The sequence below is a fragment of the Zeus faber genome, assembly GCF_960531495.2.
Source record: "Zeus faber genome assembly, chromosome: 16".
NCBI classification, from domain to species: Eukaryota; Metazoa; Chordata; class Actinopteri; order Zeiformes; family Zeidae; genus Zeus; species Zeus faber.
Window position 1 is genome coordinate 8,632,220 of NC_137202.1, and position 18,440 is coordinate 8,650,659.

General features: G+C 42.7%; 2 protein-coding genes across 4 annotated transcripts; one reads left to right on the plus strand and one right to left on the minus strand.

Moving 5' to 3' along the window:
* The first annotated feature begins 534 nt into the window (after positions 1-534).
* Positions 535-10,176, plus strand: LOC307242440 (L-threonine ammonia-lyase). 3 transcript variants are annotated; one of them, XM_080016935.1, is made up of 11 exons: positions 535-1,455; positions 3,455-3,782; positions 4,288-4,404; positions 5,040-5,281; positions 5,428-5,593; positions 5,960-6,059; positions 6,173-6,248; positions 6,366-6,491; positions 6,693-6,860; positions 9,034-9,091; positions 9,467-10,176. In XM_080016935.1, exons 1-11 carry the CDS (start codon positions 635-637, stop codon positions 9,563-9,565), a joined length of 2,301 nt encoding a protein of 766 aa, XP_079873061.1. In that variant the 5' UTR covers positions 535-634; the 3' UTR covers positions 9,566-10,176. The 3 variants fall into 3 exon arrangements, with proteins under 3 accessions (XP_079873061.1, XP_079873062.1, XP_079873060.1); XM_080016936.1 differs by having other exon boundaries at positions 5,046-5,281; XM_080016934.1 differs by having other exon boundaries at positions 6,173-6,491.
* A 1,141-nt stretch (positions 10,177-11,317) lies between these two features.
* On the minus strand, positions 11,318-16,049 carry tmem254 (transmembrane protein 254). The gene is made up of 4 exons (XM_080017168.1): positions 15,945-16,049; positions 15,041-15,144; positions 12,345-12,404; positions 11,318-12,004 (listed from the first exon to the last, which is right to left on the minus strand). The coding sequence occupies exons 1-4, from the start codon at positions 16,029-16,031 to the stop codon at positions 11,884-11,886; spliced, it is 372 nt and encodes a 123-aa protein (XP_079873294.1). The 5' UTR covers positions 16,032-16,049; the 3' UTR covers positions 11,318-11,883.
* Between the last annotated feature and the right edge of the window lie 2,391 nt (positions 16,050-18,440).

Here is an 18,440-nt window from a genome sequence, read left to right on the forward strand (position 1 = left end):
ATTTTGCCCTTTTGTCGCCATCATGACCAAAACTTTGTTGGGTCCGTTTTGGGGAAAAATTAAAAAAAAGTTAGGGGTTTGCAGACCATCAATGCCAGCAAAAATGTTCCTTCCTGGCTCAGAAGCTGGGGTGACCTCCAGCTTACAGGTTCCTACAGATTGCTGTGTTCAATCCATGGCCCGTTATTTCTCACCTGTGATTCTCCACCTCGAGTCGCCACCCTTCTGTGGACGAACCTCCGGATCATTGCTCCCCAGATAAACTCTAAGTCTGCATCTATCCCCTTAGAGTGTCTGATAAGCAGTGCGTCACAGAGGGGGAGTGTAATCCTGGTCTGGGCCCTGGAATAGAGCCCTGGAATGGGACGAGTTGACACGTAGACTGGCTGCCTGGCCACCGAGGCATGTGTCCTGCTGTAATCCCTCCTTAAATAGCCCCTGGATGTAGCAGGAAGGAGGGGGAGCCAGCACAGGGGACATTACACCGTGGGAGCTCCACCAGTCACTGTCCTCTTCTCCCTCGGACACACGGCTGCGAGGATTGGAAGGATTCGGCCAAAATAAGGGGAGAGAGGAAGAGAGAGACACACATTACCCGGGGGACATTCAAAGGACCGGAAGCAGGCCATCCACCATGAACTTTGCCGCTCAGTTTTTCTACTCAAGCTACCTCAGCGAGCGACTGGAGCGACTGTATTCCCCCAGGCCGGCGTTGAAAGACGCTGAGGAGAATGACCCCTTCTGGCAGAGGTGGGAAACTGCGACGCTTGATACCCCAGAACCCCCAGATCCCCCTGATTCCCCAAACCCACCCTCGGACCACAACAGCTCCATAGCTGATGATTTAGCCCCTGGCCTCAGCCAAAATACCCTCCTACCCCGAACCACAAAGAGGCCACAGAATCCCACGGCAGTTCCTCAGGCTGCTGGAGCGTCTCCTGCTTTATCTGTTGTTCCTTCCATTCCTTCTCCTCAGGAAACCTCTTCCCTTCGCTCAGCCTCCTCTGGTTTGCTAGATAAAGAGTTTACCGAAGGGAAATCCTTAATTCATCCATCCCTTCATCCATCGCTTCCTACCTATCCTAATCACATGGGGAAATCGACAAGGCCAGCAATAACACTTGCTAGGGCGTGCTTGGACACCCCTACTTCTACCTGTAGAAGCTCCAAGTTCTCCTCTGACATCCAGCCTTCCACCCACCTCCACGGGCCGATGGTCTCTCCCAAAACGCTCTCCCGTGACCTGCCCCTCCCCCCAACGGCAGCAGCGCCCTCCTCGTCTTGCTCATCCCCGCCTTGCTCCTCCACCTCGCCCTCTTCATCCCATCCCGTCCGCTCCTTGACCTCCACCTCCCCGGGTGATGGAGGGAATAAAGAACCACTCTCTCTCTTCCATGTGTTTGTGGGCGTCCTCCTCCGCCTGGTCCTCTCCTTCATCCTGCTCTTCCTCCCGAGGTAAATCTCACTCCGGACCAGTCAGTCCAGTGAACGACTGGACATCGAGGAACCAGGAAGAGAAAGACATGAGAGGTGTTGAAGAGATCGGGCTGAGGGATCATTTTAAAGAAATCTGATAAGTCGAGGAAAGAGACGTGTGTGTTCTAATTCTGTGTTCTAAGTCTCATAATACTCTGCAGGACCAAATCTATCTAAAATGCCTCATCTATACATTTACTGTAGTATCTTCATAAAAAGTCCAACTGTTGGGTTGATTTCTCCCACGGGTTACATTTGTCCTAAGTTGGGGTAAAGCAAAGTTTTGGCAAAATGGAAATATAACCATGAAAAAGTGTGATACTATAATGAACAACTATACTGGGTGTACTTTGAACCCAATTTGGAAGTGAATGTGAGTAATGACTTCCAGGGGCAAGGGAGAGATCATGTCAGACTAGTTTTCCCACTTGAACACGCTCCCCCCCCCCCCCCCCCCTGCTGCTGCAGGAAATGAGGCGAGAGGTCCAGGATTTGTTTGCTACAGTGACGTGATATAAATAGATTCGTACAAACAAGGCACACGAGCGGGACCACGCTGACAAAACGGAATTAAAATTCAGATCGTTTCGAGGGGAATTTGCTCTACCCAGCGTAATATCAACCACGGTGACATAATGGGAACAGTGGAGTCAAGTAGTTAAGTCACCGGTGGATTTTCTGAATGAAAACTACCTGAGCAAGGAACACCTTTAATAGTATTTGTATTGTTTTTGCATGTGATATTTGCCAAATGTAACGATGTGTTGTAAGAAGTTTAGTGTAGTTTTGAAAATTGAATTTAACCGTCCTCAGAAAAAGAAGCGATCACAACGTAGAAACTGCTTAGCCGATGTTAAAAATACAACTATCAACTCTGCTGTAGCGGCTAAGTGATGTCTCTGAATAGAATAATCCTATTATTTTATTTAAACCGCAGAAAAGCCCTGTTCAATAATCAAATTAGCTTTGGTAACTTTCAAATGCAGGCCAATTTTTCATCTGCTTCTAAAGCAATGACGATTTTAATCCAAGATTAAAATCGTGGATGGATAACATCTTCAAAATAAAATAGCTTTAATAAAAATGAACTGTTATCTGTTATCTGTCCACCTTTCTCAGCTCCAACATATTAATGGTATTTTAATCACACAGCTTGCTCAAAAGAGGATGAAAAATACCTCAATTACTCATGGGGCTGCAGGCGTCTAGACTGAATGTGCACCACATGTTGATATACCCACTGGGATGATTAAATTCCATTTTATTCAATGTAGGAACTGGATTTTATACCTTATCCTACATGCCTTTATTACTAAAATTTCCCTACATCCCATCTTTCGGGGGAAGTTTTGTGAAAACATTTGCCTCTGTCACTGTTGTGAGAGTGCTTTTCAGTGTGCGCAGCAAAATAATAAATTGGTTTCAAATCAATGTCCGTCAGTGCACATCACTTATTAACATATTAATATATACCAATCTGTTTGTTGACCTAAGAGAAAGAATGACTGCCATTGAGACCTTTCAATTGATCCAGTATTTCTATATATAATATATAGAATTGCTTCGGCCACGCAATTGCCAATCGATTGCTTTGGTTAGGAAATAATGTGATTTTTTTTCTTCAAATGTTGACTATGTTGGTGATCTTATCCCGTGGGGTTACTTTTTATAACCAACCAAACCCTTTTGGGTTTTGGTTGTTTGACTCCTTCAGGTTTTTTTTCATCATGAAAAACATCTTGTTTATAATGTAACATAGAGATTCAAATGTGCTATTTAAGAAAACTGAAAATGTTCACCTAAGCCCACCTACAGTAAGACAATCATACAAGAGTGCAAGACCTGTCTTCATGAAAGAGGGCTTTGGATCAGATCGAGCTTTTGCATTATTCTTTACTTGGTATGGAACGAGTTCAATTCCTCTAGATGCTCACTCAGTGCCTCCACTCTCCCCCTGCTCTCTCTCTTTTGGCCCCAGTGAGGAGTCGCGTCTGGGCCCCGGCCATCCCAGCGGCTTCTACAAGGGCGGTCCCATCAGTAACGGCACCAAGGGCCGCAGATCCACCCTCATTGAGCCAGAGCGGCTGAAGGACTTTGGGGAGGAGGAGCTCCTCAACGGGGACGTGAAGGTCCGGGAGACCCAGGTGGTGGGACCCCCGGAGTTCCGGCTGAAGGACCCCCCCAAGACCAGGAGGGTCAGCGAGGTCAAAGCCACGTCAAAGCCCCCCAATGAGTACCTCCGCTTCGAGGACATCAGCGCCGCCGCATTCCGAATCCAGTCGGGCATACAGAAGACTCCCTGCACGGTATGCTTCTGCATAACACCACGTTAAGATAAGATTAGTTCATACTTAATTAATCCCCACGGAGAGATTCATGGACGTCGGATATTGATTAACACAGAGCCCTCAAAGCAGAGTTGGATGATTCCAGGTTCAGAAAGTACAATTCCAGCCGTGTTTTACCACTGAACCAAACCTCTGCGTTGATACTAATTAGAAAAGCCACGTCGTTGACCCAAAACCCCGGAGTGGGACTTTAATTTCAGTTTTCCTTTTATATTGTGCGCTCAAGATTGGTTAAAATTCCCTTTGCTTGCCCATCAGCCTCGTCAAAATGGAGCCGCAAACAGTTGATAAAGTTGTACTTCAATCTCAGAATGTCATACAATGACATATTATTGATACAAAATTAATATAACTATTTTCAGAGGAATATCTATTCATCTTTCATTTTCTTTGCGTTTTTCCGTTTCCATGGTCGAAATTATTGATAATATTGATTGCATGTGTTTGTCTTCTGTGTTTCCAGTACTCCAGGCTTTCCAAACAGTATGGGATGGAGATCTACCTGAAGAAGGAGCACCTCCACTACACCGGCTCCGTGAAGGAGAGAGGAGTTCTGTACCTGCTGACCTCGCTGACCCAGGTGAGGCTCGGTAGGACCGAGCAAGGGAGAGAGAGAGCGAGAGAGAGAGAGAGAGAGCGAGAGAGGAACCCATTACTCAGATGTGTCTATACAGTATGTTCATTTGGGTGCACGTTTATCCTGTGTGCACTGTCTGTATGCGTGAAGCAGACAACGTACAGGCATGCTCGTGCAAGCATGTTATAGCTGTCTTTAATTAAAGCATCCAGCTCAGGCAGGAAGTCATATTTCTATTCCATTCAGAAGCTTCAAATTCCAAAACGATACTCTATTTCCTGTTCATCGTCATTGCTATTTTTATTTAAATTTTTTTAACCAGTGGGGAGTTAATGGAATTAATGGTTTATAGGAACTGTCAATATTTGCAAATTGTGTGACATATTATTTTAGTATTTTGGGATTTTTCCCTTCTATAATATACAATTATCATATTCTGTATTCATACTGAACAACCTCAAAATGTTAGAAGTACTGCACTCTGTTTGGCTGTCAACTAACCTGTGTGTAGAAGTAGTGTGTTTTGTTTTAATTCGCATTGAACAAAATCCCTTCCTGCCCCCGCTGGATCATTGAAATCTTACCTCATCTTTCATTCTTATCTCGCATCATCTTTTATCTCATCTCGTCCTCTCCAGGAGCAGCAGAAGAAAGGGGTGATCGTGGCCACTGACTGTAACTTCTCCATGGCGGTGGCGCACCACGCCGTGGAGCTGAAGATCCCCGTGTTCGTCATCATGCCGTCCTGCTGCTCACCACCGCGCCTCCGGATCTACAGGGACTACGGAGCCATGGTCATCTCCTACGGCAGCGCCGCCCGGGACTCCCAGGGCCACGCCCGCCACCTGGCCAAGGACAACGGATACCTCTACCTGGAGGAGTGAGTCCCTTGTATCACTTTATATATATATATCACTTGGCTATATCTATATTTTGGTTCAATTTGCAAGGTTATGGTTAGGTTAGCGTATGGCACTGATGGTCAGTGCTCATCTACTGCACACACTCTCCCCCTGTGGTTGCCAGAGACGACAAGGCGGCCTACATGGCCGGACTGGGAACAGTGGGCATGGAGATCTATGAGCAGGTGCCCAAGCTGGACGCGGTGGTGGTGCCCGCTGGGGGGCAGTTCGGGCTGCTGGCCGGGACGGCTGCCGCTATCAAGCACCTCAACTCACGCATTCTCGTCATAGTAAGTTGCTCGAGTGGTTGTTGTATCTATTGGTTTATCACAGAGGTGATGCATTTTGAGTTTTGAAGAAAAATATAACAACAGTTGTTTTATACACTTTGAAAAACGCCTTAAATCTTGTATTAATTGCTATGTCAATCCCACTGACTGACCAGGTCAATTTAAGAAAAAGTTTGTTTGAATTGATTTATCAGACCCCTTTTGGGGTCATAGCGTTGCAAACATGGAGAAAAAACAGATTGTGTAAAGACTTCTGAGGCCTGATCAGAAATTGAACTGAATATGTTTTTAATCTTGGTGCAGGCAATGTCCTCTTAAACACTGTCGGAGCTTTAGTTCTGAGCACTGAACACTTTCACCAAACAGGGCGTCGAACCGGAGGGCTTCCCTCTTCTGCTCCAGTCGTTGAAAACAGGCAGTCCAATCAAAGACCTGCACAGTAAACCCAACAGGAAACTCTATGGAGGTAAAACAAGTTCATAGTGAATCAGCTTACAGTGAGTGCAACCGCACATCTAGATATTTCAGGGCTGTTATCGATGGATATTTGCTCTACGTCTCACGTTTCTCTCTTCCCAGATCTTGTGGAGCATTCACTGGGTGTTCAGACCTTCCAGCTCGCAAAGAAACTAGTAGACAAAGTAATCTCTGTCAGGTACTGGAACATGTCCCGTGCACGTTTATCACATTTCTTGCCCTTAGTTTTTTGTTTTGGCAAATTTTGCTCGACTCCACCTTTTTACGTGTATGTCCTGTACCTGTCACCCAACAGTGAAGAGGACTCTTTGGTGGCCATGCTGCGGTTCCAAGAGTTTGAGCGCTCCACTGTGGACACAGAGGGCGCCATGGGACTGGCGGCCATCTTGTCCGGACATCTACCAGAACTGAAGGGAAAAAGGTGAGTCCAGCCACATTTCATGATGATGATGATGATACGTATGATGCTCTAGAAAAACAGTTGGGAACCCCTGTTTTCAGACCATACCAAAATCTAGGCAAGATCTCAATTAAACCATATCCATATCCTTTTGAACAGATCTAAGTACTTTTTTCCATTATGCTAAAACTGGAGTGTGTCTCCTGTGTGTTTCAAACACAGTGTTGCGGTGGTGGTGAGCAGCGCTAACATGGAAGTGGACCTGGTCCGACAGTGTATGGAACGGGCCCTGGTGCTGGACGACCGGGTCAGCAAGTTTTCAGTGCAGCTTGGGGACTGGCCCGGAGAAATGGCCAAACTGCTGGACTTCCTGTCCAGAGAGGACGTCAGGTGGGCTTTTCCAGAGCAGACACGACCCGATGACCGAAAAGCTATGTTGTGAATTTGACAAACGGTATCAGGCTTTTTTGTGCTCACAGTCATGAAAATGAATCTACCGAATGGTGACCCGGATGGAGCACGATTGTCCGAATTTTTTCGTGCCACACAGAACAAAATTTCAACACATGCATTTCAATCGGGAGCATTTCCCAGACTTTTTTTTGTACGCAACGACATTTAAACCAATGCATTTTCAACTTTAGACTGTATATACTGTATAAACACAAATGCAACAAAGGGTAAATGCAGTGTATCATGGATACTTAGATTTTTCCGAATTTTGCCCCAGACCTCTTCAAAAAATAACCACGTCTCTGACGGTGACATTACGCCACCGTGGGGTGGTGTGGGGGACCACAGATTTATTCAAATTTTAAATGGATGGTGTGGCAGTGATGCCACCACGCTCCACCTAAGTGGCGTTTTCAGGGGTTGTAGAAAACACATTAGTTTATTGTGGAGAGGGAGAGCAGATGGACACACGTCATGACAGGGCTCCTCTCTCCTGAGTGTGTGTGGGGATGGGGGTTTTACCTGTTGCTCCTCCGACCAACCAATGAGCAACAGGTATGCAGCCACTCTGAACCTGGTTCCCAATTACCTCCACCCAGGTCAGGTGTGGCTGCTCAAACCACACCATCCCCACACCAAAGATGGGTTTAAATTTTGTTCTGTCCAGCACAAAATGAAAGCAGGATATTGGTTTCACTTTTTCATGCTCATACTCACGAAAATTAATCTATTGGTCTCTTAAATTCAAGGTTGGCCGAGAATAGGGAAATAGGGTCATACCCTCAGTATGAATTTCATTCATAGATACAATTTGACTGTTTAGAAATGTCAGCATTTATTTATGATTGACTGTACGTATCGTACAGTATATCGCGTAGCTCGCATGCCCGCCTTGCTCACAATTTGAATGTTCCCAATCAGCCAGTGTGTGTTAAACATTTCCATGGTAACAGCGAGTAAACGCCACCAATCCGAGACGGCGCTGCCACACTTAGTATTATGGGTAGCGTAGTACTTCTCCATGACTTTGCAAATAATTTTTTTTTTACTTAAAACAAGGTTGATATCATATCGACTTGTGGCTTCTACAGGAGCCAATACAAATTATAATATACATTGCATAATATTTACTGGTTTTAACTACTGTAAAAATAATGTAAGGTATTTTCAGCCAATCAATAACTTAAATTGTCATGTACAGTCTAGTGCAGACTGATACCCAAGTGCTATTGGGAGCATCATGAGCATCATAGGAAGAGTTTTGAAGAAGTTTGAGTTAATTTAAGAGATATCTTTCCAAATGATTCTGCTCGCTCCTGATCATGTTGCCAACAGGCATTAGACAGGATGCGTGTCTGCTAAAATTTGAGGTGAAACTCATTTCACCTTCTCTGGAAAACAGAATTAGGAGCACCGTTCCAAACTCTTGCTCATCTCCACATTAGTCCCAATCAGTCTGTCTTTCTGGCAGTATTATCCAGGAGTGTCTAACTCACCGGCTGCGGGCAAATTTCTTTTCATTAAAATGTGTTTGGAGGTTTGTGTGTGGTGTGTGCACATGTGCATGACCAACACAGGCCACTCTGCTCAGATGCTCTTTTAGGCTGATCAAGCGTAGGAAATAACAGGGCAGTGGTTGGCCTCACTTCCTGCACTGCACCGTCATTTGTTTCGTCAGCTTGCTTGATGCTTTCAAGAAGGTGATCAAGGGCTTAAACATTTGCCCCCATTGGAATGCATTGATGCACAGTGAGATGCTGCAGCAGAATGCTTTCTCAGTAGTGAAGGGTTCATCAAGGTTGTGCTCTGAAGATATATAAATGATGGGAACCAACTTTTGAATAAGACCTGGGTTAAAGAAAGGACAAACCTAGCCTTTAACTTATTTGGCCTTATTTGGAGCAACTTGTGGAACTCGATAAAAGCTTCCAGACTACAAGAGGATTGGACGCCACAGCAAGAGGGCTGGATGTGACTTCAACTGCAAACTTCTATTCGTTCCTATCTCTCTCTCTCTCTCTCTCTCTGTCTCTCTCTCTCTCTCGCTCTCTCACTCTCTCACTCTCTCTCTCTCTCTCCCTCCCTCACCCTTTGACCCTCTCCCTCTCAGGTTGCTAGATGTCTGCCACAGGCGGCACAGTGACAAAGCAGAGCTCTTCAAGGCCCAGGTAGGCCCAATCCCCCGCCTCCACGCCTAACTCCACCCGACACACCTTTTCTCCTTTCACCTTCAAATCTCCAATCCACTCATTGCCTTTTTTTTTTTTTTATTGGCCTGCATTACCATGGAAATCAGTAGCTTAGTGGCCACTGAGTTGGCAGAACTCAGGACTGTACGACCCCTAGAATGACTTTGAGTCAGATGCAGCCACAAAGTAGACAAAAATAAAACAGAATCTAAGATCATATTTTGCTGAAATGATAGTATCATTTTGTTAAATTTAAGGTTCACACCTGTCGGAACAATAACTGTGTGTGTGTGTGTGTGTGTGTGTGTTATGTGTGTGTGTGTGTGTGTGTGTGTGTGTGTGTGTGTTTAACAGGTGGAGTGTGTTGTGGAAACCAGGGATAAGGCTCAGAGCGCACAGCTCCGCAAGGCACTGTGTGAGCGCTACCCCTCACTGCGCTGGCTGGACCGGTGATCTCCACAGGCAACAAAAATTCTATTTTTTTAAACCAAAGAATTAAGCTAAAAAAAACATCTGAAATGTTCAGACAGATATACAGTACGCAATACTTTAATCCTATATGGACTCGCTTGTATGAGGAAAATAACCCTAACCCTAACAAAACAGGCAGGTTATTTACACAAACTATTAACACTCTGCTGCTCTGCTAAGCTTATATAACAGCACTGTCACTAGAGAGTTACTGTACACTATTATATTTTACATTTGAGTATAACAGATTACACATTGCATTAATCCCAGAGCATGAATTAACCTACACACTCAATATTAGTTACTGTCTAATATGATGCACAGGTTAGAGATGGAAGCATTTCCTATATTGGCTCCCTTTAATGTATATATTTCAATGCACCGTACTTTTCAACTGTATATATTTCTGTATATATAAAACACTGTCTCAGGTTAGTATTGTTAACTGAAACAAATCTGCTCTACAAAATAAAGTGTGTTCTAAGAATCATCCGGGAAGAGTACGCCGTGATGAATATTGAGTATGGAAGAATTGAAGTTGATGTTTTGAATTTTATTGTCATTCATTGGAATAAAGACCTCTGATTTAGGTGCATTAGAAAAAATGTGTCAACAGTACGGAACTACAAGTAGTACGGAAGTACAGAACTAGGATAGTAGGTCAAAGGTTCCTATTCCGGGGACTTATTTTTACACCAGCTTACACCAACTCTCACCCTCTAAAGTTGAGAGTTCGGTTGAAGATGAAAGTTGTCACCTCGGTCCTGAGGCGATTGCCTCCGCCCCTGATTAACGGCTGGCGACAGATCCTGGGGAGATGGGGGCGTGTAAGGCAGGTTAATGCCCCTAAGTTCATTAGCAGAGGACACGGTAACCCTGGGCCGGCTCCTCCTGGTCCACCTTACGTACAGTACAGTCCACCTGCGGCGTTGAGAAGCTTGGACCAAGGCTTTTCAGCTGCATCCGGATTTTCAACCTGCCTGACGTATTCAACAAGCAAATCGAATTCCTGAGAATGCAGCTAACGTTTAAAACAATGAAAAAGACAATTCTTCAAAATAGCTCTATCGATTTGCAAAAAAAAAAGCTTAAAATCAACTCATATATTTCTAGATACGATTCTCTCAGGTTGTATATTCTTAAATGCATACCTCTTCTGCATACAGTATAGTCGTATGGTTGTTGGTAGTTTAATCAGTGGAGGTTTTTCTGAAATTAATTTAACTATAGTTCATTGCTAACCTTCAAATTCATTCAAAGAGTCAGTCTGCATTAATACGAGGGCCACATTTGGCCCACATGCCAGCAGTTGAGTAGCCCTGCTGTAAGACATTTTCTTGGGCCTTTTTTTCCCCTGGTTCTGACACACAAACCGGCCGAGCTGAAATGTATCTACAGTACGCATTCATAAAGTTGTGTTGATGGTAGTTCCATCAAGGCAAATTTCCACCTTCCTTTCAGTATTTCAAATTATGAATTATTGTTTAAAAAATATATACAAAATAAATATATTTAATCAGTTGAGAAGGGACATTGAAATCCCAAAAAGTATGAACTGTTGAACAACAAATGTTACAGATTTTAATATGTACCATGGTCAGCCAGAAGGAAAAATGACAAATATTAAATGACAAACTGCTGTTTGTATGGACATATACAATGCAAGATATACATTCTTAGACCAAAAAAACACAAAATAAAAATAAGAGACAGTGCCACATGAGTTTCAATTAGTTCATTAGTCACTCTTTATTTCTGACAGAACCAACAGATCAAGACAACCCCTGTAAAAATCACAGTATTTCCAAAATATAGGAGAGGGGAGTACAGCTGAGGTTGACTTGTATTCGTGGGAATCTGCAGGCAAGATATTTTACTGATATTTTCAACACAATTTAAATCCCAAAGTGGTGGAGACTCATATCCTGGTCACTTTCTACCGAATATTAAAATACTAAACAATAAATTGGGAAACATTTCAAAGGAATGCTTTCCTCGGTTTAAACTTGCATTATTAGATTGTACTGCACTTCACACTTGGTCCAGAGGGGTTCATCAAACTCAGTTTGGACAGAAGGCCCCTGAATTTCAGCACCTCAAACAGTATACTAATATTATCTATTCCAGTTTTGTCCCGTAGGAAAAACGTAATGTGAAAACTTTAGCATTACCAACTTGGGCCTACTTAGCCGATCCATCTTCACGTGTTATATTTCTATGTCAAGGACAGGCGGAGGAGGACAGTGAGCGGCGGGGCTGAAATTCAGCGTTCTGGCTCCGGAGGGGGTTCTGTGGTGGTGTCACTGCTGTTTGGCACGCCCAGGGTTATACTTCAGGAGGTGGCCGAGGGAGGCAAAACCGAACAGAAACGTCTGGACGAACCACAAGCAGCGTGTGACCGTGTTGTCTATGCCTTTTTTACTACATGGAAGCAGACCAGACACAGGAGAAAAGGGGGAACATAAGCAGATTTATATAACTTTTTTCCCAGGCCAAGAACACTGAGTCCATTTTAAGGAACATCCCTAAGCATGAGGCAAAGCACAATGTGTGTGTTAGGGTAAATAATATTATCTTTGGAGCTTCTCATTCATAAAAAAAAAATGCGAATTTCCTCTGGAAGACTGATATCTCATATCATTGGGACTGAATGTGTCACATATTAAAAAAAGATATTAAAAGGGTGTCAAAGCATCGTGTGGATGAACAAAATGATTACACCGCGCCCCCTGGTGGAGACCGAAGGGATTGCCACACTTACCGGCACAAGTTCAGGGCAGTAAAGGCCTCGATTACGTGGACAGCCAGGGCAGCTAACCACCTGGAGGAGAAAAGGAGACAAATACAGACTGAGCTTATTCCACAATGTCGACTTGAAAGTTTGCATCCAACATTTTACTGTGTAAATCGTCCACTTAAAAGCTGTTTTGCTGGTTTTTATTTTCATCTATATACAGATTGACTGTTAAAAAACGGGGATTTCTTTTGGCTTGTTTTCCCAACCTATCAAGTGCATTGTCACCATACGCTCACACACGCTGTGGTGTGGGGATGGTCTTGTTTGAGCAGCCACACCTGACCTGGATCTCGGTGCTTGGGATCAGAGTGGCTGCACATGTACCTGTTGCTCGTCGGTTGGTCTCGCGAGCAGCAGGTAAAACCCCCCCATCCCCACACACACTCAAAAGAGGAGCCCTGTCATGACACATGTTTCTATCTGCTCCTGGGCCAACTACAGCTGGCCCGACTCTCGACAATAAACTGGTGTCTACAACCCCGTCTCCTGTGTCTCTGTGCCCTGAACACGCCACTTGGGTGGCGCGTGGTAGGTTAAACTGCCACACGCGCTATTGTGAATTCTACCGCAGATACCGTCACAACTGATTATCTGAGCGAAATAACTTCGAAAATAACAAAACAGTAATTGCTGTGTTCTCTTAGAACGAAAGGTTCCCTGTTGTTTGGTCTGATATGTAAAATGTTCATGAAACAATTCCCACTCATCATGAATGAACTGGTAGAACTATGACCAAGAACTCAATTGATTAAATAATGCCTATTTCTCACCAGTAAAACGGGAGAGCCAATGCTGCCAATGCAATACTGGCACACCAAGTATTTCTTATTAAAATATAGACATTTTCTGTCTCTGTGGCCACAATACAAATTGTATGGACACAGGCAGTCATGAGTTACACAGTTGGAGAAGTTTTAGGGACAATTTCTCTGTTGTTCAACAAAGGAGTGAATGTGAGTCATGGCAGATATGGCCATGAATTCACTCTGTGATTTTATAAGGGCCTCACACCATTCAACCACAAAACACATTCTCTAATGCTGCTGCACAAAGGACATTTATATACATGCAGCCCTCCAAGTATGAGTGTATGAATAAGAGTTCATAAAGGAAACTTCACAATATTTCAGACCCAGACACATGCATCTTGCATATTTGTAAAATGTCTGTTTTTTCCCCAGTGGACCTAATAATAATACGCATTTTGATTCTTAAACCAACCGTGTAGGAACAACGACGATGTGAGTTTTGGCAGGGCTCTTTTGCAAACAACAACAAATGCAAAACTTGTTTTTTAACATCTGCAAATATAAACAAAGATTTGCGAGGTCACCATTTGCAAATATTGGCTTGTTTCCATGTAAATAAGACCTCTGTAAATATTGTTCCACATAGTAACAAACAACCGAAGGTCTTTCCAGACTGATCAGTTTTCTGAAATAATTTATCGTTCTATTTAATCTCTACAGCTCCTAACTCTAAATCTCCACATATTCTTCTGCCCCTGCAAAATAAATCATGAACACACCTTGACATCAATATTAAGTAACTAAACATTTGATTAATCTTAACTTGATTGCTATTTATATGATAGTGCTTGTGTTGTTTTCAGATGCTGCAATACATTGCAGTCAATTTATTCAATCTAGTTAAAGTAGTATTTAGAAAGAAAAAATAGTGCAACAAGTAACAACTTGTTTGGATGTTTTCCAGTGGACTATGATTATTTTAAATTTCACAGTTCTTAGCACAATCTGTAAGACAACCAAATATTACATATCACACAATCTTTAGGTTTTAAGGGTGTCGTGATGAAGCCTATGATAACATAATAGCGATAAAGGGCTATTGAGGCACGTTTGACTTAACATTTATTCAGCCAAGGTGTTGCTTTCGCATTGGGCTGCATGACGGCACTCATGTGACCGCATGAGTGACTGATTTGCATAAGTTCGTTCCTTGAGAACGTGCTGATAACAGCTGTGAAAATGAATAAGACAAAGACATTAAGGCTGTATTTGATCAAATTGGGTCTTTTGGAGGCTACGGAAGTCTTCATTGGGGTCACATGAAAAAGTGACGTTTTGCCTCCATTCAATTGTATTACAAGAATACGAAGTGTTCTAAAAACCGCAATCCATTGTTGTTTCCAAAATACCAAGCCAACCCCGCCCAAAAGTTTGCGTTAACATTCATTTTTATATTCGGTCACCATAAAATTAAGGGATAAAATATACAAATAATGATAAAATATTCATGTTGTTGTTGTTTTTGTCCAAAACCTGCTCTCAGAAATGTTTTCACCAAGTGGAGAATCATAGACGTTTCTTTCATTTTGTAAGTGTAATGAATGCACCATTAACATCACAAGATGTGATGTAGAAAGATCATTTTTCATGGTTGAAATATACACTTGAGGCCATACAAGAACAAATTTCTCGTACCACACGGCTGTACCACATCAAATCTTGTTTACTATGCAGCTTGAGCTTGCGGCACTCAAATAACTTCCTGAATTGGTCCTTCTCCACGGGGAAATGTTTGAGCTTCCCAAACAAGTTGTGTGATGTGGTCCTTAGGCCGTGCTCCATCCGGCGTTGTCAGGAGCCGCTACGTGTGCAAGCTTAGATGGTTTTTCCATTTTGACGGGGATTACTTACACTTTGTACAAGAGGTCACTGTGATTATCCACAAGGTACCTGCAGAAGGTGCCATAAGGACCAAGGATGTTATAGGGGAACATTTCTGGTGCAAACACAATGACCTGCAACACACAGAGGATTCCGTTGTTAGCATGGAAAGTATGAAAAACACGTACAACCATGGAATATGCCCGGCGTACATACACGGCTTCCACTGCATTCAATGGGGAAAGGCAAAGACACGCACCGTTTTAACCACAGGCTCAGAGACAAACCCTGGAGGAAAACAAGATGTTTCCGTGTACTACAGGTATCAGTTATACGCTGATAATGACAAACGCCGCACATAAGACGCATAATAACGACACTAAAGCTATTATTTCTTAATCGCACTGCAGTTCTTGGGTCTTTATCTATCTGTGTGTGTGTGTGTGTGTGTGTGTGTGTGTGTGCGTGTGTGTGTGTGTGTGTGTGTGTGTGTGTGTGTGTGTGTGTGTGTGTGCGTGTGTGTGCGTGCGTGTGTGTGTTGAATACACTCGGCAGATTCACCGCTGAGCTGGTTAGATAACTCGAAACTTTAAACGGACTTTAAACCCAACTATTGTGTTAACCGGGGCTCCGATAACGCAAGATAGAGCGTGTGCGCAGGGATAAATTATCAACGAAACAAGTGACTTGGCTTTGACCTGGAATTGGACCGAAACGAAACCCACAAAAGGACGAGTTTTTGTCAAATAACGTCGGGGATGCGCTATGAAGTTCATTTGGCCAAACGATCTCCCGGGAGCGCACGACACGTCACACAAGCGGCCCCTCGTCTTCCCCCTCGTAAGCGGAAAGAAAGACGAACGAAAGGTGCGTGTGCGACGACAAACGAACAAGAAAACGTCCACCACGCAAACACATTTATTCAGCCACTCACGGTGAAGTGTCCAATCGCAAGTGTCACGGAAATGATCCAGGAGAGGCTGGTCCTCTTGAAGTAAACGCACCCATCACTTCTCGCCATGGTCGCTCGGCGCTGGTCCCTCATTCAAATGCGTCCGGGCGACGAAGTGGAGCGACGGGAGGAGCGCTGCTCCCAGACCCTACAGTAGAACAGGAAAAAAAAAACCAAACAAACAAACACCAAACACATGCTTCACAAACCACCAAGAAAACTCAAATAAACTGAAGGGAAGCGACAAAGTACACAGCGTCGCCGAGGGGCGGCAGCCAACTATTTTCCATAACTCAACATACAGTTGAAAGGCGGCTGGAAAGTAGATCAGATCCAGTGGACCGCCATATATTATACACCTAAAGATGAATTAAAAAGAAGGTGAATATCATAAAACATGAACAGATCTATAGATAGATAGATAGATAGATAGATAGATAGATAGATAGATAGATAGATAGATAGATAGACAGATAGATAGATAGATAGATAGATAGATAGATAGATAGATAGATAGATAGATAGATAGATAGATAGATAGATAGATAGATAGATAGATAGATAGATAGACAGATAGATAGATAGATAGACAGATAGACAGATAGACAGATAGATAGATGGATAATGTATGTTTTACTCCAAAACATGGATGGTATCAAATATTACAACAACAACAACAACAACAACAACAACAACAACAATAATAATAATAATAATAATAATAATAATAATAATAATAATAATAATCTTTATTTGTATATCACCGACATGTAACTCAAAGTGCTTTACGTCAATAGAAGTCCATCAGATGGTGACAATAACAGCAAAGCAAAATGTATTTCCAAATTAGAGTAATAAAACAATTAAAATAATGCAATAAATACAAAACAGTGTAAGAATTAGCGTTCCTCAGCGAATTACGTGAATACACGTGTATGGACATGTTACCATGCCGAATTAAATCATGAACAATTTTGCCATGAATACATAGAATACCAATTGTTGGACTGAAGAGCCACGCCAGTCACGCCTATTCATGATGCATGTGACACATCTAATGGCTCATAATTCTTATAATTCTTATATTTATTATTCAGCATATGCCATTGTGTTATCTTTAAGTCCCGCCGCACCATCTGACAAGCAGCACAACATTTATATCTGTATGTATAGTGAATATGGTTATAGCTGTGTACAGTTTTATACAAGTTATTATTTCAATGCTCATTTTCTCATTGAGGCTCCGGCATTGCATTATTAATTCAGCCGTTTTGCATTAAAGCGAAAAAATGAAAAAGCTACTCGTCTGATTTTATGTGTTTTGCAGATGGATCTCTGTGTTGGCTGCAAATTTAGTGATTAGGCCTTGGCTCAAAAGGCTATCGCTTGGACCAACATTCAATTATCTTTGATCACTTACATGGATCATTGTATGTAAAACAAGGCATACATTATACTTAATCTCTAAAGGTGCTTTATTGATCAAATGGGACCAAGGGTGATGGCTTTTTGACTATATAAGGAAATATATGTAATTTTTATACTTTCAAATTATATCCTTACGGCGACATGCCATGGTCTATTTCGTGCAAAGGGCAAATGAATGCTGATGAAGAATACAGGTCTTTGGAATCTTTCAATTTCCAGAATTTCCATAGCTGCCAAAGGGCAATTTTAAATGTGATAGGATTTGCATAACCTGTGAGGAGCGCTTCCACGCCTGGCTGGGACATTCAGGAGCCGTCTCCACGCACGGAGACATTGATCCAGCTGCTTGTGAGGATAAGGGATTGAAAGGCAGTCGTCTTAGACCAAGAGGGGTTTCTTATATACTGTCTAACTTTCTACTTAAGCAACAGCTGTGACGGTTTTTCTTCTTTCATTCTGAGATAGCGAGGCTCGGCCTTAGAGGGGGGGAAAAAGAACACATTGGACGATATGTACCATGAAATGTCAGACAGTTGACTCTGTAGGACTTAAAATGTTTGGTAACAGAAGATGAAGCTTAATTTCATAGAAAAGACAACAACAAGTATTAAGAAGTACGTCAAATAGGACTGACAGGTCATCAACTTTACACCCTCATGATTATCACTTAGGGGGAAGGAATAACTATAAAGTCATTCAAGGTCGTTCTAAAAACTACAATGTTTAAAACTAATCTGTATCTATAGTATTTTCTTTTTGCTAAGAATCAATAAAAACTGTAAAAACAACTCTAACTCCACTCGTGCTTATAAAAGGTTTGACTGACTGTGACTCTGATGTACAGTTGGTTTGATACTGTGACAAAATGGACTTATTGTAAGTTGCTTTGGAGAAATGACATAATCCAATGTAATGTAATATAATTTCAGAATAACATTGCAGAATTTGGCCGGTTAAGGTGGAAGGTCAAACCATCCTTGCTCAGCACAGTCAAGTCCTGGCACATGTCAAACCTTTTTTGACAAGCTTTCCCCTAACTCTGTCAAAGCG

What these genes read in the sequence shown, in the direction of transcription:
- LOC307242440 (XM_080016934.1), top strand. Translation starts at nt 635, where the DNA reads ATGAACTTTGCCGCTCAGTTTTTCTACTCAAGCTACCTCAGCGAGCGA. An exon ending in TACAGAAGACTCCCTGCACG is followed by an intron (nt 3,783 to 4,287) that starts GTATGCTTCTGC and finishes CTGTGTTTCCAG; the next exon opens with TACTCCAGGCTTTCCAAACA. An exon ending in CTGTCCAGAGAGGACGTCAG is followed by an intron (nt 6,861 to 9,033) that starts GTGGGCTTTTCC and finishes TCTCCCTCTCAG; the next exon opens with GTTGCTAGATGTCTGCCACA.
- tmem254 (XM_080017168.1), bottom strand. Translation starts at nt 16,031, where the DNA reads ATGGCGAGAAGTGATGGGTGCGTTTACTTCAAGAGGACCAGCCTCTCC. An exon ending in TTGCGATTGGACACTTCACC is followed by an intron (nt 15,145 to 15,944) that starts GTGAGTGGCTGA and finishes TGTGTGTTGCAG; the next exon opens with GTCATTGTGTTTGCACCAGA. An exon ending in AGTGACCTCTTGTACAAAGT is followed by an intron (nt 12,405 to 15,040) that starts GTAAGTAATCCC and finishes TTTCTCCTCCAG; the next exon opens with GTGGTTAGCTGCCCTGGCTG.